The 26,360-nt window shown below is 39.6% G+C and overlaps 1 protein-coding gene across 4 annotated transcripts in view; it reads left to right on the top strand.

Annotated features, from left to right (window-relative positions):
- Positions 1-26,360, top strand: part of smap1 (small ArfGAP 1) — a 229,355-nt gene that overhangs the window by 85,268 nt on the left and 117,727 nt on the right. For 3 of the 4 annotated variants that reach the window (XM_060851895.1, XM_060851879.1, XM_060851902.1), the window contains 3 exons: positions 1,708-1,783; positions 11,453-11,530; positions 14,424-14,504. In XM_060851895.1, the coding sequence (XP_060707878.1) occupies positions 1,708-1,783; positions 11,453-11,530; positions 14,424-14,504 (235 nt within the window). The remainder of the gene's footprint in view (positions 1-1,707; positions 1,784-11,452; positions 11,531-14,423; positions 14,505-26,360) is intronic. The other variant, XM_060851887.1, reaches the window with a different exon arrangement.

The raw sequence follows: 26,360 nt of genomic DNA, 5'->3' as shown, positions 1-26,360 counted from the left end.
ACCTTTTCTAAGATTTGTCCAATCTCTCTGCTGCTACTAGTTTTGTTAGCTTGACTAAATTTTCTTTGCCTAATCTTGAGATTTTGACTAATATTTTCTAGAAGGAACAATGATTTATTTCATTGGTAAACTTAATTGTGTAAGTTAGGTAACTCCTTGTTAATGGAATTCTAATTGTCTGCATTCATGGAAGATGCAGAATTGACTTTCCCTTATTTATTCTGCTTTTGTTGATTCTGATTAAATCTACAGTTGAGTTTTAGAAAATTATTCCTTTCAACATAAACTTTTTTTATGCTTTCCAAAACTGTTTTTGTATGTGCAGATGTTTTCTGTAATTTGTGCTGCATATGTTTGACTGAAAAAACTCATGGTTTAGCATTAAAGCTTCATTTGAGTCTGATTGGAGATTTATGTTTCCAATTTTCAGTGAAGGAACTGTTTCAAGCAAATGGATAGAGAGGCCTGAATTCTATAAAGCCTACAATTTAAAAAGTTACTGTTCAACACTTAAGTGTAACATTGTAAGAGAGAGTAAAAATTTAATGCAAGCTGTCCACTTTTGAATGTCACTTCACACATAGGCTTTTGGTAGTGAATTGTCAGTCTCATTAAGGTAATTTGTGCAAGTTGGGAAAATTAATTGGGAGGCTTTTCTAGCTTTTCACCTGCATGGTGTTATTGATTTTTCTATGGAGCTCGATTTTAGTTGAAATAGTTACAACCAATGCGTGTGTTCTGTACTTTCAGACTGTAACAGTTTAGGCATTGTGTGCATCGTAAATAGCTCCTTGCTAGAGAAAACAATAGGTGGGTGATCTGATTCATTTTGGTGTGGAGTTCTCATTCTGCTGCAGTTAATGAGCCAATGTGGAATGTGGTCACTGCATGCATCACACATCTCTGGCCGAAATGAGTCTGTTCAGATCTTTCCATACTGTAAATTAAGCTACTTTTCAGTCTTTGGAATCATGCTTGAATTATGACAACACTGCACGTTTTAGTCTACATTTCCCTTAAGGTTAATGTAAATTTCTGATTTGCGCAACTGGTCTGCTTAGTTGACTTTCTTTTCAAAAAAGTTCATTTATTCGCTTAAGTCTTTTTATCAGTAGCCACTAATTGTGTTCTCTTGCAAATCCTTGATTCTAATTGTTTCACTTATTTGCTGAGCCTCAGCTACCCAGGCATTTCTCCTCCTGATATTCCTCAAACTTAGTCTTTGTTACATTTCCCTAGTGCCTGTTTTAATTTAGTGTTGTTTTGCTTTATGTTCTCCTGTAAAGTGTCTTAAGATATCTTATCGCATTAAAGATGTGTAATATTGTTCTAGCCAGTGTTAAAACAAATTAGGACAATGAGAAATCATTTTTATTATAATAGAAAATTCCAGTTCTGGAGCAAGCATAATTTAAAAAACTTTTTTGACCCTTTGTGGACTGAGGGGTAATTTCAATAGAAAATAATCAAATTTTGATTAAAGTGAAAAGACAAATGTAGGTTAACATTTTATTATGTATCAAAGGGACGTTTTAGAAGTAAAGGAATTCTACTTTTAAAGTTGACTGAAAATACTTTGTTAATAATGCATAATTTAATTTGATTCAGCTGCGTTCAGAAAGCTTTTCTACTGTTGCATCTTAATGCAAGAAATGAAATGCTTCCTCTATTTAAAAACACGATTTTCCTTGATGGCGTATTCTTCAGAGCTGTAGAATTTTTCATCAGGGACAAGTATGAGAAAAAGAAATATGTGGATAAAAATGCAAACAGTGGACTCACAGTAAGTACTGCTGCTTCGTGTCATAGTCCAAGACTTTCTTAACCTCAAGTTCACTAACTTTTTTTAAAAAAATTTTTTTTTACTGCAAACTTTTCGTAAAAAGTTTTTTTTACTACAGAATTTCCAGTCATTTTTTCTGAGCAGTATGCTTACATGGTACAAATTATTAACACAATACTTTGTAACTATCGTTGTTGAGATACACGGCATTCAATTGTTTGTTTTACTTACCTGATTTAAACCTTTAATTCACAGACCCAGCTAGGTGCACTGAAATTACTATTTTGAGCCCAATATGGCCTTTTAACTGATGAGGGATTGAAAATTGTTTTTAATGCTGTTGACTAGGAGGAATGAGGAGGAGCAAGTGGAATAGGTAATGAGGGTGCCAAGAAAAAAAGACAAGTAGTGCTAATAAAGGAGGGATATGGATCCGGAACAGATGCTAATAGCAGAAAATTGATTTAGATCTGCTAACAGCCAGCACCTGTTAACAAGACAATGGAAGATTGTTGGCAGTTGGTGCTGAGAGTTGGGGGGGGGAGAAGCCTCTTGTGTTTTTTTTAAATCTCTCTCCTATCACCTTTAAAAGATGTGGTTCTAATCTTGTAACTCCCCATCTTAAGGAAAAGACAACTACCATCAACTCTGTCCCTCTCATTATTTTATAAACTTCTATCAGGTCACCTCTTAACCTCCTATGTTGCAATCAAACATGTCCCAGCCTTTCTTTCTAACACAAACCTTCTATACCCAGCAACATCCTTGTAAATCTCTTCTGAACCGTCTCCAGCTTGATAATATTCTTCCCATTACTGGGTGACCAGATCTGGACAGTCTTTCAGAAGCGGCCTCACCAATATCTTGTACAATCTCAACGTAATGTCCTAACACCTATACTGAAAGGCCTGATCATTGAACGCAAGCATTCCAAATGCCTTTTTAAAGAAATTTTGCCCCTCTAAATATCCATCTTTTATAATCACCTTCAACAATTTATCCATATCCAAAGATAGACACACTGGTCTATAGTTCTCCGGTTTCTCCTTACAGCCTTTCTTAAACAAAGGTAGGGGCAAGTGAGGATTGCAGGTGCTGGAGATTAGTCAAAAAGTGTGGTGCTGGAAACACATTCAGTTCAGGCAGCATCTGAGGAACCGAATAATCGACATTTTGAGTGTAAGCTCTTCATCAGCAATATCTAAATTAAAAATGTGTTGCTGGAAAAGCGCAGCAGGTCAGGCAGCATCCAAGGAGCAGGAGAATCGATGTTTCGGGCATGAGCCCTTCTTCAGGAAAGAAGCATCTGCAGTCCTCACTTTCTCCAATGTCTAGATTAAACAAAGGTACAACATTAGCCAGCCTCCAGTCATCAGGCACTTTACCCATAGAATCTCAAAATCCCTACAATGTGGGAACGAACCATTCAGCCCATCGGATCCACACCACCCTCTGAGGAGTAACCCACCCAGCCCTATTTCTGTACCTTATTATCCTTTATTTGACCCTGACTAATGCACGTAACCTACACATTCCTTCACACTATGGACAATTTAGCATGGCCAATTCACCTGATCTGCACATCTTTGAATTGTCGGAGGAAATCAGAGCACCTGGAGTAAGCCCACGCATGCACAGGGAGAATGTGCAAGTTCCATCCAGACATCCCAAGGTTCAAATCTAACCCTACCTGGTGCTGTGAGGCAGTAGTGCTAACCACTGAGCCATCATGCCATTTCTGCAAAGGGTCTCATAACTTTGTCCCTTATCTCCCAGTAAAAAATGAGGTCTGCAGATGCTGGAGATCACAGCTGAAAATGTGTTGCTGGTTAAAGCACAGCAGGTCAGGCAGCATCTCAGGAATAGGGAATTCGACGTTTCGAGCATAAGCCCTTCATCTTATCTCCCACAACATCTTTGGGATACATTAGATCAGGTCCTGGAGATTTATCCACCTTTTATATTCTCCCGAATCACCACTTCTGTAATGTGATGTTTTTAAAGCATCAAAGTTTATTTCTGTGCATTCTCTGGACTCCATTTCTTTCTCCACAGGAAAAGCTGACATGAAATATTCATTTACTATCTCTCCCATTTCCATGCGTTCAACACAAATTTGACTTCCTTGATCTTTAAGGGGCTGTCTCTAGTTAGCCCTCACCCTTTTGTTCTTAATGACTGTTGAATTTCTTTAAATTATTTTTACCTTATCTGCCACTGCTATCTGATATCCCCTGTTTGCCTTCCTGATTTCTCTAAAGAATGCTGCTGTGCTCTGCTCTTATGATGTGGAAGAGTCACTGTTGGACTGGGTTGGGCAAAGTTTAAAAATCTCAACCCCAGGTTATAATCCCACAGGTTTATTTAGAAGCACTAGCTTTGAGTGCTGCTCCTTCAGGTGGTTGTGGAGTGTTAGGTCAAAAGATACAGAATTTATAGCAAAAGATTACAACATCATAGTGATATATTGAACAAACCTGGATTGTTCACTCTTTCTTCTTTTAGAATGCAGGTTCGGTTTATTAATGTACAAATCCCAAAGCTACTTTTAAGTCACCTTCTCGAGATAACTTGAGGTTTTATTAAAAAAAGTGACCTCTTAGCTCAGACAATGTATGACTGGTGTGAAGTCAGTCTGTCTGTATCCTGATCTGATAAATTTTGTGCCTTATGATCTTATACTTCACAACCACCTGATGAAGGAGCAGTGCTCAGAAAGCTAGTGTTTCTAAATAAACCTGTCGTTGTGATTTTTAATTCTTTGTTGATTAAGAAGCTAAATTGAACTAACTTGTCTATATCTAAAATAATCTTTCATTCCTGACTAGAACCTCAAGATCTTTATTCATTCATTGTTCATTAATCTTAGCAGCTTTACCTTTCACTCTTAACAGGATAGGCATTTTGTTCCTATCAGTGATCTTTTCTTTATTTGTAATTTCTACCTATATACTTTCATTGGACAATTTTTCAGAAATATCTTTCCCAGTTTCAGCGGTAAGGTATTCCTTGATCAAAAACAATTCCAGCCCCCCATCTTTCTTGCCTCCTTTTTCTAACCTTCCAGAACATTGGGCTGCCAGTTTTGTCCACCTCTCAACCAAGTTTCTGTAATAGCTGTGATGTCCCAATCCCATGTTCTTACATATATCCTGAGTTCATCAGCCTTACCTGTAAAAGCTCTTGCATTGAAATAAATATGATTTAATTCTTCAGAGTTACTGCATACTTTGATTCTGTCTTGTCTCAATTTTCTAATTGATGACATTTAGAACCACCCTCATCGATCCTTCCACTTGCACTGCTACTTTGAATTTGTCCAGTCGCCTTCTCTATCAGTAGAATATCTCCCTTAACAGATTAGATTAGATTCCCTACAATATGGAAACAGGCCCTTCGGCCCAACGAGTCCGCACCGACCCTCCAAAGAGCAACGTACCCAGACTCACTTCAACACCCTATGTTTACCCCTGACTAATACACCAAATACTATGGGTAATTTAGCATGGCCAGTTCGTCTGGCCTGCACATCTTTGGATTGTGGGAGGAAACCGGAGTACCCGGAAGAAATCGCAGACACTGGGAGAATGTCTGTGTGGAGTCTGCACAATCGCCTGAGGCTAGAATCGAACCCACATCCCTGGCTGTGGGTCTGCTGTGAGGCAGCAGTGCTAACCGCTAAGTCACCATGCTGCCCTGATATAGAATGAGGAAATCTTCCTGCTAAGACACTTGTCCCTTTCCAGTTTACGTTAGACCCATCTTTTAGTACACCAGATCTTCAGCCATTGATTTATCTCCTTTAACTTTTTGTTCCTTCACCATTTGAGTTTGGCATTGGGGGTAAACCACAAATTATTACTTTTACGGTTTTAGTTTTTAATTTTCCTAACCTCCTTAAATTCATTGTGTACTGCTTTAATCTTTTCCTTAAAAATGTCCTTCCTACCAATGTGTACACCAATTTCTGGTTTTTCAATCTCACCTTTAACAGTATGCTTAAAATGTTTAGAGATGTCCTCAACACTAGCATCAGGAAACCAACAAACCATCCTAAATTTACACTCACTGGCACAATCTCCTGTCTTTGTCCCTGATAGGAGAGTCCACAATAAAAATAATAATTCCATTAAATTTTGTCAAATGCTGACTAATAGCTGACTGGCCCTCTCATTTTCCCTGGAGAGACTGTCCTCTTTAGCAGTTCCAAAAACTGAATATCTAACTGAGAGAGGAATAGCCTCCAGAAACTTTTGAACTATCTTCTTATCTTTCCTGACAGTCACTCATCTATCTGACTGACAGTGCTGGATAATAATTTGTCTAAACGTACTAGCCATCTCATTCTATATCTTTTTAATATATGGCCTTAGTAGCATTAAGCCTAAAAAAAAGTTTCAATAACATCTTGTATATAAGATGGGTTATCTTTCATTACCTACAGAAAATAATGTTAAAATGGGAAAAAAATATATCAAATGTCTAAAACTTAAGTAAAATCCAGCACTTAGCTGACAGACTGACTAAATAAAAACTAATCCTCTTCAATAAATTCTTGGAAGAAAATAAATCTTCTCCAGACCTAACCAGGTATAGTGTTCTTTGGAACAAAAGCACAACTCCTCGTTTGAAACAACTGTTCGGCTTTTCAAAAAAAAAGCTTTGCAATGTTTAAGAAAAACTTCTAGAACATATTTTAAATTTCTGAATTAAGAATAAATAAAATCTCAGCCATTCATTTTTGACGCTTAATAAGCTTGTTTATACAAATGGTCTGCTTGAAAAACAAGTCAATTTTTGTTGCTTGGCTTTTTTGGATTTTTTTTTGAATGTCATAAAACAAGATGGACAACAATCTTTTATTGAATTAGAGTGCCTATAATTTTTTTTAAAAAACTATTGTTAACTGAACCTGTAAACGCAGGAGCAACTGCATGATCTAATTATTCAAATGTGTTGTACTAATGCAGAGTTATGAAAACTGTAAAATGCTGTCTTAGAAAAGATATGCTGCTTTTCCTTGAGCTTTATTGACACACCTTAGGAGGCTAAGAACAGGAGTCAGTTAGTTGGACTATCAAAATCATGGTAATACCTGTTTCCTGAGACACTTGTGTAGGAATGTAGGACTTACAGAAGAAATCAAGCAGGCCATCAGACAGACGGTAGCACCAGCACTAAGCAGAAGAAAAGAAGGGAGCGCCCTCAACACACTGGAAAGGAAAGCCCTGGAAGTACCTAGAAAATACAGAAATATCGTAATTCTACCGGCATACAAAGGGCACAAGACTATCATTATGAACAGAACACCATACATTGAGAAAGCAAACACTACTTGTAGGTGGCGATGGACCCGACTCCACAGCTAGAAAACTGTATAAAGTTAAAAATCACACAACACCAGATTATAGTCTAACAGGTTTAATTGGAAGCACACTAGCTTTCAGAGTGCCACTCCTCCTTCAAGTGATTGTGGAGGGCACAAATCTAAGGCACAGAATTTATGGCAAAAATTTAGTGTGATGTAACTGAAATTATGCTTTGAAAAATACCTTGATTGTCTGAGTTTTTTATCTGTTCGGATACCATGATAGTTTCACTTCTTTCATGTGTAAATCACAAAACCTTTTTTAAAAGTTGCATTCTCAGCTTAGCTGTAACAATGGGTGTTAGCTAGACAATATGTTGAAGGTGTTAACCCCCTTTGTTCTCTATCTATGCCATGATGTTTAGATTGATTCTAATCTAAAAAGTGAGATAAGAGTTTTACATGAATTCATGCAGTTTTTGAGCAAAGTACAATGTAACTCTACTAGTACAAATTCACCCCACAAAATGTGTGCATGTGAGTCATTGTCTGTGTGTGTCTGTCTGTTTGGGTTGGGGGTTGTTAACATCATGCACAAAATACTATGCAAGGACTGCAACAAACGCTACATTGGACAGGTGCGCAGGAAACTTGTCACCAGGATAAATGAGCACCAACTAGCCACCAAAATACATCACTAATATCCATTCACACAGACAGAGACACTAGTTCAACTGGGACAATACATCCAGCCTGGGACAGGCTAAACAAAGGCACACTGAAATTCCTAGAAGCCTGGCATTCAAACCAGGGCTCCATTAACAAACACACCCATTTGGACCCCCTTTACCAACCTCTCAGAAACAGAACCGGAAGTGATATCACCTACCACAACAGACCAAGGCGCACAAATAGCAAACAGGACAGGACACTGGCACCTCAGTGATGATGTTACCTAGCATGGTGATGAAACATCTGAGAAATTTACCAGCTCAGCAAGCAAGTTTACAACCTAATCCACAACTTGAGCCACTAATCTTCTCCAAAATCGCAGATTGCAAGGGTATAAGGAGGGTAATTAGGCCACTACAGCAAGGAAAAAGATACAGAAGGCAGAAAGCAGGGGGCTACAAAGAAGAGTTTTATAAACATTTCAATAAATGAAGAATAGTTTAACTGAAAAACTTGAGGTCACTACAATGATAAATTAGATTTTTATGAATGTGGAATCTGTAGTTAAATTATTATTAAAGGATGGCAAGCGATCTAAACTTTTTGCTTTGTGTTCATCACCACTAGTCCATTATGAATGTTGTTCGTCCATTTTCACTGTTATAATAGAATAAAGAAATTAGTAGGAAAATGGCACGCTACTGTCAAGAAGTAGACTTTAGGCAAGGAAAGAAACAGCACTTTATACGGCACGTAAAGAGAATTTTGACTAGTAAAACCATAAATACAACTCTTCTTTGGTCTGGGTTAAATGGATATGGGTTTCTAGTTCAAAGAATCATTTGATGTGTCTGTTTACAACAATTGCCTTCTCCTGGAGCAAGTTGCAGGCAGCTACTTCCAGGAGATCCAAACAGATACAGTTGGAATGAGCTGATCAAGCAGGACCACAGCTAGTTTCTCATTGGGGTGGCACAGTGATTAAGTGTTTAAAACTGCTACCTCTCAGCACCAAGGACCCAGGTGATCCTCAGTATGAAATTGGCACATTCTCCCCATGTCTATGTGGGTTCCCCCCCTCAATCCAAATGTGCAGGTTAGGTGGATTGGCCATTGGAATTACAAGGATGGGATAGAAAAAAGTTCATTTAGGTGTGATACTCTTTTGGGGGGTTAGTATGGACTTGGTATGCCAAATGGCCTGCTTCCACACTATTAGGATTCTATGTAAATGCCAGTCATTCCAGTTATATAGAGTTCAGCTAGTTAGCAAGACATTTATCTTTAGCAAGATTCAGATGGTCCTAAGTAAAGCCAATTAGGGAAGTGAGGATGCCAACTGGTTTCAGTTATAATCTCCCATTATTTCAGTTCAGTTAAATTCAGTTCTGATATTAATTCTGATTAAAAACTAAAATTATCTGATTTATTTAATTTCAACTGATGTTTCTCTTATGTATTTGTACAAATTATTGGTTCGGTTGCATGGGGGGAATCAAAGTAATGATAGATGGCGGTGGAACTGGGGTGGGTGGGATTGTGAGCTGGGGAGGAGAACAGTTAGTTGGTCAGTCAAAGTAATGTTTAAATCTCAGCCTGAGAGAACCATGTGCTAAAGGGGAAACTAAGTGACAATAGGTTATTTGTGATAGCAGCTCATGTGATGGCAATATTTTGAAGATCGTTAGGCTGTGGAATTTTATTCAGAAAGCAGAAAGGCAGGATAATTGAATTTATTCAAGGCCATGTTGAGTAGATTTTGATGGACTAGGGAGTTGAGGATCATGAGGGACACTCCTAAAAGTGGAGCAAAGATCAGCTGCAGCCATACTGAATGGTGGAGAAGGTTTCAAGAGTTGACTGGCCTACTTCTCGCTCCTAAATTGTATGTTATGTAAATCTCCCTGTCTCTGCATTGTTGGTATGTAGTCTCCTACTCGATAGAGCTACCAGAAATACCTAATCACATTGTAATGGCCGAAGAGAAATTTTCGTTTCAAGTCTATCAAAGTTTGAGTCCTTTTATAAATCCAATACATAAATTGACAATTTGATATGATATATTTGAAGCAGTTATAATACCAGTTGGTACTATTACTAGATAAGTTCAATCCCAGACTGAAATGGAAGTCTGGCTTGATGAATCATATTTCATAGTTTTAATTAGGTATTTTTTTCACTAAAGCATAAACATGTTCAGGTTTTGCAATAAAACAGAAGTTTATTGTGCAAAATAAATGAAGATGAAACAGTAAATCAAAATATTTATGTTTAACAAATTTAAAGATTTCAAAACGCATGGTAAAGTAAATCTTATTAATCTCATCACTTATTTCCAGTACTTCAAATTCCTTCCTCTATCCTGTCTGTAAGATTTGCTTAACAGATGCTTCAACCTCCACTTTTGAGAACATGATGGCGTCTTCCTTGAATCTTATAACTGAGCACAAGTTTTCTCTGCTTCAAATAACTCCTTCAGGATTTTAGCAAATAGGAAATGTTAGCAAAATGATAAAGCGAGGTGCTTCAATTCTCTTCACCTCCAAGCAGTTGATTTTCTAGTTTAGTATTGTAATATGGGGAAACTCCTGCATGACCATTATGACGATAGTTCAAAGCTATTTAATTGACTGTAATGCACATTTAGATGGCTGGGTGGCCCCTCTGGTCTGTACTGTTGTTTAATTAGTTATGGCTGTACTAATTGTAACATCAAATCCACATTTTTGTTTACTCCTGATAACCTTCTACCCTATGCTCATCAAGAATTTAGTTTGTTTTTCTTTCAGTGGCAATTAGATATTCTGGTTTCTGGCAACCGTACAATTTACTGAATATTGTCTTAGATTTGAAATTTCAAATTGAAAGGTCTTGAAGGCATTCTTGGTTGTTAGCTCACTTCTATTACTGACATCTGCAAATAGAGTAGTGTCTAAGGTGCTATGAAATAACTATAAAGAAAACTCATTGACAGTATTCACTTTTTAAAATTGAGGTTTGTGCTGAATTTATCAACTAAACAATTTGTGATGTGCAACGGATTGTGCACTAACAGCTATTTGTTTTGAATCGTTTTCCTTATAGGCAATAATCATAACATGGGGGAATGCTTTATTGCTTCGTAGCCTAAAGCTCCCTATTCATGATTTCCCTATTCGATTTTAGTATCTGATGTGAAGAGCTGCTTTCTCCTTAAGTATGAAAAGGTCTGATTGAATTTAAAACAACCCTCAAGGAAGGAAGTAAAGTAACTTTATATGGATGTGTGTTGCCCACCATTATAGTAGTAATAAAAAATCATACACCATTTCCTTCTATATAGAAGAGTTTAATGTGAAATTATTCTGTATGTTTGTGCATAAGATATAATTTTGTATTGGCAGCATCAGAGGTGGGTAATTACGCAGTCTTCTCGACTGTGGAAAGGATTAGAATATTATAATTTTAAGAGTTGAGATTGCACTGGTCCATAAAATTGTATGTCTGAATTGAAGTTGTGCAATATCTCAAATGATAACGCTTGGGGAAAAAAATTCCTTATCACTATTTTTCATTTGCTACAGTATATATCTTGTGACATTTGAACCTTTTAAGGCTTTTTATGTTCTCTAATTCATGCTAATGCTTATTTTCTGTTTCCTGTTCTGTTTCACATGTGTGTGCTTGTTCCTTTAATCTGTTCTGTACAGATAACAACCTCTGATGTTGCTGCACCCTTGCCATCATCTCCCTCTTTATCAAATACTGCTGAGAAGAGCAAACTAGAGGTATTATGTTCTAAACCTATCAAGTTGATGGACACTGAATGTGCTATATTTCGCTCTGCTGTGCATGATCTCCCGATCAATTATAGTGGGAAAAAAACTTACATGATGTGATGGGGTGGTAGGAAAGCAGATAAACTTTTAGTAGGAGACACAAGCTTTCTGGCGAGAAACTGTTTGGTGGAAACCATGCCTGCTTAATTTAGACTGTTGAGATTCGATGACCATTATTTTTCCAAATGATTATTCACCAATGATAATTGTGTTGAACTGTCATTTGACCTGGTCAGCTGAAAACATTTGGTCAACAGGGCTTCAGAAACTCTCAGTTGTTCTTTTTGTTGCCACGGTGTTGACAAGGTAAGGGCATGGCAACTCATTTTACCAATCAAATCCGCTTGAGTTCGATCTCCTGAGGGTTTCTGTAGGTGCAGTCTACTATTGTTAAAACCCAGGTTAGAGAAGCGTCTTCTGATTATTTTTCTGTCAGCCTTACCCCCAATCAAAATCCCAGAATGTTTTATTTCAGTTGTAAAGCTTAGCCTTTTGTTTTCATCATTCTAGATTTTTTTCAAGATGTTGTCTGTGTCTTTAAATTTTTAGATCCTCCTGAAAAGTTTGCAGATTTGTATGGTGGTTAATTTGACCAGTTTTGTGGATTGTACTGGTTTCCACCCACTGCTTTTTATTTTAAGCAACGTTTTTGACATCTAAATGTAATTTGTGAAGTTTTGTGATTGTTTGTTTGGTTTATCGTTGTCATATGGTCTGAGATACAGTGAAAAGTGATGTACAGCAGATCGATGCCATACAAAATGCATCAGGGCAGCAGAACAGTGTACAGGATATAGTGTTACAGTTGTAGAGATGGTACAGACAGAGAAAGAGAGATCAGAATTAGCATTTCAAAAGTCTGATAATAGCAGGGAAGAAACTATTCTTGAATCTGTTTGTGCATGTATTCAAACTTTCATATCGCTTGCCACACAGAAGAGGGAGTATAACCAGAGTGGGAGGGGTATTTGATTATGTTGGTCATTTTCCCGGAGTGGGGGGGAAAAAAGATGGAGTCAATGAATAAAAGGACTAGGCTGTTTTCACAGCTCTCTATAGTTTCTTGTAGTCTTGGAAGAGCAGTTGCCATACTATGCTGTGATGCATCCAGATAGGATGCTTTCTATGGTGTTTCTCTAAAAATTGGTAGGAGTACTTGTGGACATGTTGAATTTACCTTTAATGTCCTGAAGAAGTAGAGATGTCGATGTGCTTTCTTGACTATTGCGTCAATGTGGGTGGACCAGGGCAAATTGTTGGTGATCAGTACTCCCAGGCGCATGATGCTTTTGACCATCTCCTCCATCTCTAGAGCCATTGATGCAGACAGAGGCGTGCCCTCCACTCTACTATGGGTCAGGAAGTTGAGAATCCAGTTACTGAGCAGGGAGCTGAGACCTAGGTCTTGGAGTTTAGAGATAAGTTTGTTTGGAATTGTGGTGTTGACGACTTAACTGTAGTCAAAAAGTAGGAGCTTGACTTAGGTATCCTTGTTATGCATATGTTCCAGAAATGAGAGTAAGGCTAGGGAGATAGCCTTACCTGTGCTGGTAAGTGAATTTGTAAACGGTCAAAGCAATTTGGTTGGGGGAAGTTGATGTGAGCCATGCCACTGCGCGAAACACTTCATAATTATGGAGGTCCGAATCAGTGGGCAGTAGTCATTGAGGTACACAGCATGATTTTTCTTTGGCACCGGAATGATGGTGGTCTTATTGAAGCAGGTTGGGGACTTTGGATTGTATTAAGGAGACGTTAAAGATGTCTACGAATACTCACGCCAGCTTGTCCACATTGGATCTGAGTGCACAGCCACAGACTCCATCTGGGCCAGTTGCTTTCCGTGGATTCCCATGCAATATTGATCTAACATCTGCCATGGTGATTGTGGGTACAGGTGGATCTGAGGCTGTTGGGATAGGTGACATTGTTTCACTGACTTCTGTTCAAAGCAAGCATAGAACGCATTAAGCTCGTCATGTAGAGATGTACTGCTGCCTGCGATTATGTTCAACCTTGTTTTGTAGCCCATTATATCACGTAAGCCTTGCCACAACCAGTGAGTGTCTGTGTAGTTAGTCTGAGTCTCGAGCTTAGTTTGGTATTGTGTCTTGGCGTCTTTGGGCTTATGTATAAGTTAGGATTGCCTGACTTGTACGCCTCAGTAGAGAATGGATCTCCTGCTTCATCTACGGTTTCTGGTTGGGGAACATTCGGATTAACTTTTTCCAGCATGAAGAATTCTACATACTTACTAAGTCTGTAATAGCATATTTGTTTAGATTGTCCGTTGAGTTCTTCACTGACTCTAAGCAGTCCTGGAGAAGCCCTTCTGTTGCCTCAGTCTTGACACTGCATTGGTTTTGGGCAAACTTAAAAATCAGCCAAACTTAATAGAAATTCCATGCCAATATTTTTAATGCTTAATAAATTTAGATTCATGGTAAGCTCACTCCCTTCATACTCTATTGCCATTAGTCCACATTAGATTAAGTGGGATAGTCGAGAATTACTAATTGTTAAACACTATGTACTGTTCTATAAGAGTATTTGAAAGCTTTGGTCTCCCTTCAAAAATACTGAGTTATTAATTCATACTTCCATGCTGCATTCCATCAGACATAAATAGGAATAAACTGGTGGAATAATCTTTTATTGAAGATTAAAATCTTTCACTCCATTTAAGGTGTGAGAATTACAAAAAGAAAAAAATAGCATCTGATTGGAAATTCATTCTTTGCTTTGTTATGCTTTAAAATGTATTTTGATGTAGTTAAAATGTGACACTCCATGGCTGTATTTTTGATTTAGTGGGCTATTAAAGTCTAATGTGTAATTGCAGAGAGAGAAGGACAAACGGAAAGATGTAAAAAAGAGGGGAAAAGACGAAGAGAAACCTATTGCTTTAGAAAAAGTGAAAATGGTGAGTTCAATTTATTCTTTTTCGAATGGCTCTTAAGTGCATATGTTGTGCGTCATTTACCACATTTGAAGCAGCTAAATTTATGCTACCTTTGTGTTGATGCATCACAATCATAATGTAAAACCATTAGTTTTGGGAAGTCAGATGACACTCATTTTCTTAACAGTACAGATGGACAGTATTGTGATTTTAAATGTTGTATGGCATTGAGTTAACTTTTCGAGTATGAACATTTTGCAATTATGTGTTACATCAAATTGTCAAGCTGTCCTTTATGGCTCTACATTCCTGAACAACTCCATGTCAGATTGTTGATATTGACCTCTGCTGAGGCGATAATAGGTCATAACAAGTAGCTTGATTCACTGAATATATACATTAGTCTGGTTCCTGCTTCCTAAAACCTAATCAAATTATTACTGTCTAGGACTGTCGGTGTCTGTACTGACATGAATCCAGCTGGATGACCATTTTGTTAACTTGGCAATCATGTTGAAAATAGTGATTTATGAAACAAAATTTGATACCAAGACACAGATCCTGTGCCAGATTCTAGAGTAGCAAGTATCCAATGTCATTGGACATTTAAGTTTCTTACTGCATCCTTTTGCTTAAAATATTTTTGCTTGCAAAGTTGCTGAAAGTGTGAATAGATGAAGGCACAATGAGAGAAAGTACCCATCTGGAAACTGAACTTCTGCCTAACCAGTGAGACTGAAATGTTCAGACTCGAACTAGAGGACTTAGAACTAATTTGTGTGTCAGCATTAAATGTTGAAACAAATAATGATATTAATTAGTTTGTTTTTAAAAGCCTGAAAAACAGACTTAACACTAATTTTTTAGTGTCAAAGAAAATGATTGGCATTAACTAACATATATGTGAGCTAGTTTGAATGGTAAGACTTGGCTTGAATTTAGTTTACAGAGGAACCTCGATTATCCAAATGTCAGATTATCCAGCAAGATTGCAAGGTTCTGATGCTTAGCTAAACGATGTTATCTGCATTTCATTAACCGAACGAAATATCCCCGTGTCCTTTGGATAATCAAGGTTCCATGTACAGCCTTTGCTCACCTGAACCAACTTGATTTTTCAATAAAATAAAGAACTGTAGATTCTGGAAATCTGGAATGAACACAGTTACTGAAGAAACTCAGCATCTGTGAAGAAAGAAACTGTTCACGTTTTGAATCCAGTGGTCTTTCTTCAGAACTGGTTGCCTGAAAAGGGGTCACTGGACTCCAAACATTTAATACTTTTTCTCTTAACAGATGTTGCCAGACCTGCTGAGTTTCTCTAGCACTCTGATTTTTAATACTTTTCAGCGGTAGGGAAGACAACATGTCATTTTCATGAAGCAAGCACAAATAACCTTTTTTTGTCATTTATATAAACGATTTGGATGTGACCATAAGAGGTATAGTTAGTAAGTTTGCAGATGACACCAAAATTGGAGGTTAGTGGACAGCGAATAAGGTTACATCAAATTACAACGGGATCTTGATCAGATGGACCAATGGGCTGAGTGGCGGTAGATGGAGTTTAATTTAGATAAATGCGAGGTGCTGCATTTTGGGAAAGTAAATCTTAGCAGGACTTATGCACTTCATGGTAAGGTCCTAGGGAGTGTTGCTGAACACCTGAGGACTGCAGGTTCATAGCTCCTTGAAAGTGGAGTCGCAGGTAGATAGGATAGTGAAGAAGGTGTTTTGGATGTTTTCTTTTACTGGTCAACCTGATGACACAACCTCCTACTGCCCCCTCGACCATGACCTCACCTCCCATCTCCAAACCATTATCTCCCAGATCGTACACAACCTCATCACCTCAGGAGACCTCTCACCCACAACATCCAACCTCATAGTTTGGGAACCCCACACTACCCAATTCTACCTCCTACCCAAGATCCACAAGCCTGCCTACCTCGGCCGACCCATCGTCTCCGCCTGCTCCTGCCCCACCAAATTTATCTCCATCTACCTCGATACAATCCTATTTCACCTGGTCCAAGAACTCCCCACCTATGTTCGGGCATCACCCATGCCCTCCACCACCTCCAAGACTTCCATTTCCCTGGCCTCCAAGGCCTCATCTTCACCAGGGACATCCTGTCTCTATACGCCTCCATCAACCACGTCCAGGGCCTCCAAGCCCTCCGTTTCTTCTTCTCCAGATGTCCCCATCAGTACCCTTCCACTGGCACTTTTTCGTTTGGCTGAACTGGTCCGCTCCCTCAACAATTTCTCCTTCGAATCCTCCCACTTCCTCCAAATGAAAGGGATAGCCATGGGCATCTGGATGGGCCCTAGCATGCCTGTCTCTTTGTTGGCTACATTAGCACTTCCACACATGTCACTTACTGTATCTGTTGCTCCCGATGCAGTCTCCTCTACACTGAGGAGACAGGGCACTTCAGAGAATGTCTCCAGGACACCCGCAGCAATCAATCCCACTGTTGCGTGGCTAAATACATCAACTCCCCCTCCTACTCTGCCGAGGACATGCAGGTCCTGGGCCGCCTCCATCGCCACTCTCTTACCACCAACACCTGGAAGAAGAATGCCTCATCTTCCACCTCGGGACCCTTCAACCCCAGGGCATCAATGTGGATTTCACTCGTTTCCTCATTTCGCCTCTCCCCACCTTACCCCAGTTCCAACCTTCCAGCTCAGTACTGTCCTCTTGACCTGTCCATCTTCCTTCCCACCTCTCAGCTCCACCCTCTCTTCTGACCTACCACCTTCATCCTCACCTCCATCCACAAATTGCACTCTCAGTTACTTTTCCCCCAACTCCATCCTCCTCCCATTTATCTCTCCACCCCCAAGGCTCCCAGCCTCATTAAGGGCTTTTGCCTGAAACATCCATTTTCCTGTTCCTCGGATGCTGCCTGACCTGTTTTTCCAGCACCACACTCTGATTCTATTCAACTGGACACCTGCTCCTTGACTGAAGTAACTGTACAGTTTAAGTGTTGATCAGGGAAGTACCATTAGTTTCATTTATTACAACAAAATTTGCTTCAACAGCACAGATAATTGCTGCAAGTCATTTTATCCACTGCTGTCACACTCTCTGCCTGCTGTGGAGGGAGGGCATTTTTAAGGCAGTGGATGGCCTACTGATCAAGTGGACTGCTTTGTCCTGCATGATATTGGAGCTGGTTAAGGTTATTGGAGAGTATTCAGTCACATTCCTGGAATTGAAAGTTGAACCCAGATCTTGTAGTGTAGAGGTGAATTTGTTACCAACTGAGCCATGACTTGCGCATTCAACAGGAGCACAAAAGACTAGCCAACTATTCTGATGTGTTGAAAGATGAGATTAGAAAGAGATCAGTCATTCTGCGGTATATCAATCAACCATCACAAAAATAGTCTGATGTCTGAGTCAATGGGGTTACCTTTCTTTACTGTTGGTCAGTCTCTCCCATTGGCATTAATGAAATGACCAAAAACAACCTGAGGATTTGCATTGGTAAATGGTATGAAGCCGACAGCATTATAAGGATCTTTTTAAAAAGGCTTGTTTTTATGCGTAAAGCTACAAACTGCAAATGAAAAAGGTAAATGAAAATTTTCTAAATCAGGCAATTGGCTAATTAAAATTGTGTTCAGTGTCTCTTTATGCTCCCCTGTAAATCCATAGGAAACAGAAACAGGAGAAGGCCTTTTGGCCCTTTGAGCCATGGCTGATCCAATGACATTTCTCACATCCGCTTTCCTGCTTTTTCCCATGATCCTTGATTTCTCCCTACTAATCAAGAATCTATCTAACTTAGCCATAAATACACAAGGACTCTGCCCCCACAGCTATTTGTGACAAGTAGTTCCAAAGAGATTCAATGTTTTGAAAGAAGAAATTCCTCCTCAGCTGAGTATTAAATTGGTGCCTCTTTATTCAGAGAGTATACCCTCTAAATCCCTTAAGAATCTGATATATTTCACTTAGATCATTGTTCGATTTTTCTAAATACAGTGAATAGAGTCCTAACCTGCTTACCCTTAGCACATAAGATGGTCCCTCCATAGTGAGGGTAATCTGAACTGCCTCCAATGAAAATATCTTTTCTTAAATAATGGGACCAAAACTGCTCCTAACACCCAGATGTAGTCTCACCAGCCCTTTGTGCAGTTGTAGTACAGCTTTCCTATTTCTTTATACTTCACCCCCTTTGAAATAAGAGTTAACATTCTATTAGCATCCTGATTACCTGCTGCACAATTTTTGTGCACAAGTACCCTAGGTCTCTTTGTATTGCAGTTATCCATTTAAATAACATTTATTTTGCTCTCCCTGCCAAAATTAACAACATCCCATTTTCCCACATTATACTCTATTTACTAACATTTTTTACTCATTTATATGAATGATCATTATCTCTCATTAACTTTTGCAACTTGCTTTTTTACCCATTTTTGTATAATCTGCAAATTTGGCTACAGTTTTCTTCCTCTGAGCCATTAATGTATATTGTAAACAGTTGTGGTCCCAGCAGTGATCTCTGTGGAACCCCAATGGTTTAAGGTTGCCAACTAGGCAAAGAATCCTTTATCCCCAAATGCTGTTTCAAGCCCATTAGATAATTTTCTACTATGTCACTATATTGCCTTTGTGACGTGCCTTGTCTAATGCCTTCTGGAAGTTCAAATGCGACACATCTGGCTCCTTCTGTATTCACTCTGGTTGCAGTTTCCTCAAACGTTCAATAAACTAGTCAGACTCCCTTCATGAAGCCATGCTTGATCAGATTATGATTTTGTATATGTACTGGTATTATTTCCTTAAGCAAATACAACATTTTTCTAATAAATGTTAAGTCAATCTGTCTATAGTCACCCACTTTTATTCTCTCCCTTTTTGAGTTTGGATGTCACATTTGTTTTTTGTTAATCTTCTAGCCCTTTTCCAGAATCCAAAGATTTTTGGAAAATTACAATCAATGCATCCACAAACACACTAACTGCTACTTTCAGGATCCTACAGTGGAAGCCATCAGGGTCAGGGGACTTGTCTGCCTTTAGCCCCATGATGTTTCTAATACAATTTCTCTCGTGATAGCATTTAAGTCCTCCTTATGTTCTTTAGTATTGATTTGGATTTTTTTTAGATTAGATTACTTAGTGTGGAAACAGGCCCTTCGGGCCAACAAGTCCACACTGACCCACCGAAGCGCGACCCACCGAAGCGCAACCCACCCATACCCCTACATTTACCCCTTACCTAACACTACGGGCAATTTAGCATGGCCAATTCACCTGACCCACACATCTTTGGACTGTGGGAGGAAACTGGAGCACCCGGAGGAAACCCACGCAGACACAGGGAGAACGTGCAAACTCCACACAGTCAGTCGCCTGAGTCGGGAATTGAACCCGGGTCTCGGACGCTGTGAGGCAGCAGTGCTAACCACTCTGCCACCGTGCCGCCCACAACCACTGCCCACCGTGCCGCTTGGATGTTCCAAGCATCTTCCACCATAAAGACTGATGCAAAATATTTGCTTAACTCCTCTGCCATTCCCTTCTTCCCTATATCTATCTCCTCAAATTCATTTTCAAACAAATCTGTATTCTCTTTGACCTCTCACTTATTTAAGTTTTTATATTTAAAGGTGCTCTTATTGTCAGTTTTTGTATATCTTGCACATTTGCTGTTGTTTATTTTCTTTCAATTGCTTTTTACTGGATTCTGAATTTATTCCAGTCTTCGGGCTGCCATGACTTTGCCTCCTTGTATGCTTTTCTTCAACTCCATACTCTCCTTAACTATTATCGGATGTTATTCTCCTTGATAATGTATAGCTAAATAATGTGCCAGAACATACGATCACTCTGGGGAAATTTAAGTTTCTCCTCTTTGGAAGCTGCATTAATTGTCAATTTGATTGACATTGTTTCATTTGTAATGTATGATGGAAATGTGAGGTCAGGTGAGATCATTTGCTGCATTCTTTTGATGGCTGGCTGAACCAGTTTTGGAAAAGTGAGGTTTGCTGGTAGTGCATACAGTAGTCAACAAGTTAAGAACAGGATTAGGTTATTCAACCCATTAAGCAGTTTCTTTTTACCCATTCACTGAGATCTGTTTTAGAGTGATAGTGGCGTGAGGATAATGTCACTGTGTTAATAATCTTGAACCCCAGGCTAAAGTTCTAGGTGCGGGAGTTTTGAATCCTACCGTGGCAGATGGTAAAATCTGACTCAGCAGAAATCTGGAGCTGAAAGAAGAAGTAATGGTGACTACAGCCATTGCTAGTTACTGTTAAAAACTCAACAAAGTTCACTAATGACCATTTGGGGCATGAAATCTGTCCTGACCTGTTCTGGCAGATGTGTGATTCCAACTCTCAGCATTAGCCCATGGGTAACTTGGGATGGACAACAAATGTCACATACCATGAAAAGTTTTTTTTTAAAAAGTTGCTGAGTTGTAGCTCAACTCTATTTTTAATATACATTTGTGGGATGTGGGCATCACTGGCTGGAACGTTATTGACAGCCCATCCCTAGTTACCTGTGGTGATGAGCTGCTTCCTTGAACCAATGCAGTCCATGTACTGTTAGGGAGTGAGTACGAGCATTTTGACCTAGCAAAAGAGGAGTGGTGGTGAGTGGCTAGGAGGGGAACTTGCATGGGTGGGTCCCATATGTCTACTCCCCTTGTCCTTCTAAATGGATGTGGTTATGGGCTTGGAACATACCATTGAAGGTGCCTTGCTGAATTTCTGCTGTGCATCTTGTGGATAGTATACACTGCTGCCATGGAGCATCCATTTTGTGGATGTGTTGTGAATCAAGTGCACTGTTTTGTCCTGGACAGTGTCAAGCTTAAGTGTTGTTGGAGCTGTGTACATCCAGGAAAGTGGAAAGTATCCCATCAAATTCTTGACTTTACTTTGGTTGGTCATTTTTTGCAGAGTTAGTGGTGAGTTATTTACTGTAAGGTTTCTAGCTTCTGAAATGTTCTTGCACAGTATTAATAAAACTATTTCAGTTCATTTTCTGATCAGAATGTTGATAGTAAGGGGATTTAGTGATAGTAATGCAGTTTAATGTCAAGGGCTGATGTTTTAGATTTTCTTCTGTTTCAGGTGGTTATTGCCTGGTTCATGCATGGTATGTATATCACTTGCCACTTGTTGGCCTAAACCTGGATACTGTCCAAGTCTCGTTGCATTTGGACTTAGGCTGCTTCGGTATCTGAGGAGTTGTGAATGATGTTGAACAGTGTAATCGTCAATGACTATCCTCACATCTGACCATATTTTTTTTTCTTCTTCTTTTTACATCGAGAGACTTTTTTTCTTTTTTTTTCTTTTTTTAAATTTTTCCCCACACTACTGCCTAACTGCGGTAGTGCTTATTTTCCCCAGCACCCATGGTGTGTGTGCAGGTGTGAGACACAGTGAGAGACACAAAGTGCACAAATCTTTAATTTCCAACACCAGGAAGAAAGGAAACACCCGAGTGGCCTGTGACAAGCAGTGCCCTTCACATCAAAGGGCAATGCTGTGTGATCAAAACAGTGAAGGGGAGGGCAAGGACTAAATCAAAATAGCGTTGGAGGGGGAAATGATGCACTCCACTCCCTGCGGCGCCCACCTCTCCCTGAACAACTCCAGGGTGTTGGTGGACACCGCGTGCTCCTTCTCCAAGGACACCTGGGCCCAACACATCTGACCTTATAAAGGGAAAGAGAGCAGCTGAAGGTGCTTGGAACTGGGATGCTACCCTGAGGAGCTCATGTAGGGATATCCTGGAACTGAGATGATTGACGTCCAAAAACTGTAACCATTTGAGATTCATATAGCTCTGTTAAGTCTGAATCCTGTCAGTGACGACTCTTCCCCCCCCCCCCCCCCCCCCAACCCCCAACCCCCAACCCCCCACCCTACCCTATTCCCATCGATTCCAGTAGGACACCTTGATGCCCCCCTCTGTCAAATGTGACGTTGATGTCAAGCACTGTCATTACCACCACGGCTGTGGAATTCAGCTCCTTTAACTATATTTGAATAAAGGTAATGGGTTTTGGAGCTGAGTGGCCCTGGCAGAACCCAAATTGGGCATCAGTGAGTAGATAGATTGTTGTGAATGGACTGTTTCTTCATAACAATATTAGGACAAAGAACAATACAGGACAGGAACAGGTCCTTCGGCCCTCCAAGCCTGCGCCTATCCAGATCCTCTGTGTAAACCTGCCGTCTATTTTCTAAGGATTTGTATCCCTTTACTCCCTGCCCATTCATGGTTTTGTCTAGATCCATCTTAAATGATGCTATTGTTTTCGCCCCTACCACCTCCACTGGCAGTGCATTGGGGCAACCACCACCCTCTGCGTGAAGAACTTTCCACGCATATCTCTCATGATTTTGTAGGCCTCAATCAGGTCCTGCCTCAACCTCCTTTCCAATGAAAGTAATCCTAAGCTACTCAACCTCGCCTCATAGCTAGCACCCTCCATAACCAGTTGGAGCGCCAGGTGAACTCACTGTGGAGCATCTACGATGCTGAGATTGTCATGGAGAGCAAGTCCAATAAGGTAGTCACTGAATGGGCAGGGGATTTTCTGGTATTGTCAGAGAGGGTTTAAATTCAAATGTTGAAGGGATGGAAAATTGTGCAGAGATGTGGGAGGAAGGAAGGAAGACAGGGCGGCACGGTGGCACAGTGGTTAGCACTGCTGCCTCACAGCGCCCGAGACCCGGGTTCAATTCCCGACTCGGGCGACTGACTGTGTGGAGTTTGCACATTCTCCCCGTGTCTGCGTGGGTTTCCTCCGGGTGTTCTGGTTTCCTCCCACAGTCCAATGATGTGTGGGTCAGATGAATTGGCCATGCTAAATTGCCCGTAATGTTAGGTAAGGGGTAAATGTAGGGCTATGGGTGGGTTGCGCTTCGGCGGGTCGGTGTGGACTTTGGGCCGAAGGGCCTGTTTCTACACTGTATGTAATCTAATCTTAAAAAAAACAAAAGTCTTGAAAGATAAGCAAATGTGGAAGACATGAAAAACAAGGGTGAGGAGGTAACGAGCAGTCTAGTTATGGATAAATTGAGGTTTGGAGTTCCCAATGTCTCTTGATCAGGTACTGCATATTAGGAACTTAATAAGGTCATGGTTTTGAGGGTACTACATTAGTGTGGATAGAGGATTGGCTAACTAATAAAGTTGGGCTAAAGAGGGTATTTTCAGGATAGCCATCTTTAGTGGGAAAACAGGAATCAGCGTTGGGGCCACAATTATTCACAATATATATTAATGACTTGAATGAGGAAAGTTGTACTATAACTATGTTTGTAATGAAACAAATAGGAGGGAAAGCGAGTATTGAGGATGAGTGTCTGTAGCGAGATGTAGACCTGTTAAGTGACTGGGCAAAAACAGAGACCTTATAATTATGCAGTTTTGGCAGGAAGAACAGAGGAACTGAATATTATTAAATTAGAGAAATAAAGCTGTAAGACAATTATTTTTGACTATCTATTAGTGATTCACAATAACCCAATGGGTATTAAGGAAGGCAAATGGAATATTGGCCTTGCATTCAAAGGGAATGGAATGAATAAATAAATAACTGGAAGAACTTGCTAAAACTGTACAAGGCACTAGTCGGACGGCAGCTGGGATACTATGAACAATTTTGGTTTCTTTGTCCAGGGAAAAATGTATTGACATTGGGGAATCTTGAGGGTTCAGTAGATTGAATAGGTTCAGTACATATGGAGAAGAGGTTGAATCAGTACGCATTGGAGTTTAGGAGAATGTGAGCAGGCCTTAATGAAACGCACAAGATTCTTAGGTTTGAGACAGGGTAGAAACAGGGAGGTTTTCTCTTGTGTAAAAGTCTATAATTGGCAGGGATAATCCCAGTGTAAGGAACTGTTTATCTAAGGTATAGAGAATTTTTTTCTGAAGGTAGTGAATCTAGGGATTTTTTTTAACCACAAAGTCACTAGCAAAGACTGTAGAGGTTTGATTACTAAATATATTCAAAGCTGAGATGGATAGATTTTTAATATGTAAGAAAATCAAGGATTATGGGGGAAAAAAGCGGAAAATAGAGTTGAGTTATGAATCGGATCAGCTATGATCTCATTAATGGTAGAGCAGACTCGCTCCAGTTGGCCTACTCCTGGTCTTGCATCTTATGAGCTGATGGTTCTAAGTAGAAGGGATTTGGAAGGGAGCAAAAACTCAAACTTTATACAGAGATGAATAAAAATGGGCATAGAATCTGTTGGGATCCATTATTAAGGTTAGGTAGTGTAAGAAGCTTTATTGTTAGGTAGTGCTCACGTAAGGTAGTATTAGCAAGTCTGGAACTTGTTAGCTTCACTAGACAACAGTAAGCTATTATGTTACACTAAGAACAGACTGAAAAGCTGATGGCATAGCCTGAAGAGGCCCCAGGGAGGGTGAGAGATAACAGGACATTGGAGCCGTGTCTAAATGCACGTAGCTCAAACTGAGGTAATAGAATGTTATCAGGTGAGAACCAATGACATACTAAAATTCTGCATTTTACCAAATAAGGATGTAACTCTGGAATGTGAGAGAACAAAAGGATAGACAAATTAAAAATATAGTCAGAATGCGCCTTCTCCAGTGAGCTAGACACCTCACTGTACTGTGTACGATTCTCTCTCATTAAACCTGTTTATACTTTTAATCAGACCCGGTGTCTCTCTCCTCCAAACGAACACGGGGACAGAAGATCTGTCCCAACAAATCTTAGAATTGAACAGCATGGAAACAGACCCTTTGATCCAACTTGTCTATGCTGACCAGATAACCTCAATTAATCTAGTCTCATTTGCCAGCAAAATAAGTTTACTATTTTAGGGTAGATTACTTTAGTTTACAGATTTTAGTTTAAAATCAGGCCAGTTGGACCACAGGCCATGTATTTTAGTGAAAAGTAAACTCTCAGATGATTAGGTTGTCTTGTTTTGCCCTTGTAATCTGGGCCCTAGGGTGTCACTATTAATTATATTTTTGAACAAGTGGAAAAATTGAAACTGACCAAGACTGTTCAGTGAATTTTATAATACTGGTTTATTGACCAGTCTTGGTGCATTCTAGTGATAGATAAAATACTGTGAAAATAGGTCAATATATATTTTTAAAAGCATTTACTAATGTACCGCACAGGAAACAACAAAGATAATGGTATGTGAAGGACAAGAGGAGTGTGATAACATGGATAAGAGGAATGTTTGAATGATAGGAAACAATAAAATGAGATCTGTTGGAGGCACTTGCTATTATGGACATAAGTTGAGAATTGGGGGCACAATATTGAAATTTGCTATTAACACTGAAATGCAAGGTAAGATATCTCATAAGGAGACAGGAGGACAGGTCAACAGGATGGACAGAATAGACATTTATAGTTCATTGATTATTCTGCATTTGTCTACAATTTCAATGCAAGATCAGGGAATGCAAGCTTACTACGAAGACATAAAAGGTGATAGGAGAAATAGGTTTGGCTGTTAAGACAAGTGGATCTTTTTCTTTTATAGATTTAGAATCATCATCATCAGCGGTCCCTCGCAGACGAGGATGACTCTCTCCCAATGTCAGGGTGTGTCTGTAGGTGGCTGTACAGACAGGTGTGTCTTTTGCAGCTCTGTTACACTTAGGACAAAAGATGGTCACAGGAACGGTTGGGTGGGGTGTTGGTGTAGCAGTGCACTCCTTAAGCTGTTTTTACCTGTTTTTTTTTCCCCCCGTTGGCAATTCTTTAGGTGCTTGGCATCTTCTTGGATGATGCTCCTTTACTTTGGATGTTCTTGTCCCTGTGATTCCTGGGTGTTTGTGGGAATGCTGCACTTCAGCAATTGTCGG

Source organism: Hemiscyllium ocellatum, chromosome 3 (assembly GCF_020745735.1).
Source record: "Hemiscyllium ocellatum isolate sHemOce1 chromosome 3, sHemOce1.pat.X.cur, whole genome shotgun sequence".
NCBI lineage: Eukaryota > Metazoa > Chordata > Chondrichthyes > Orectolobiformes > Hemiscylliidae > Hemiscyllium > Hemiscyllium ocellatum.
This window is presented reverse-complemented; position numbering and strand designations above follow the sequence as displayed.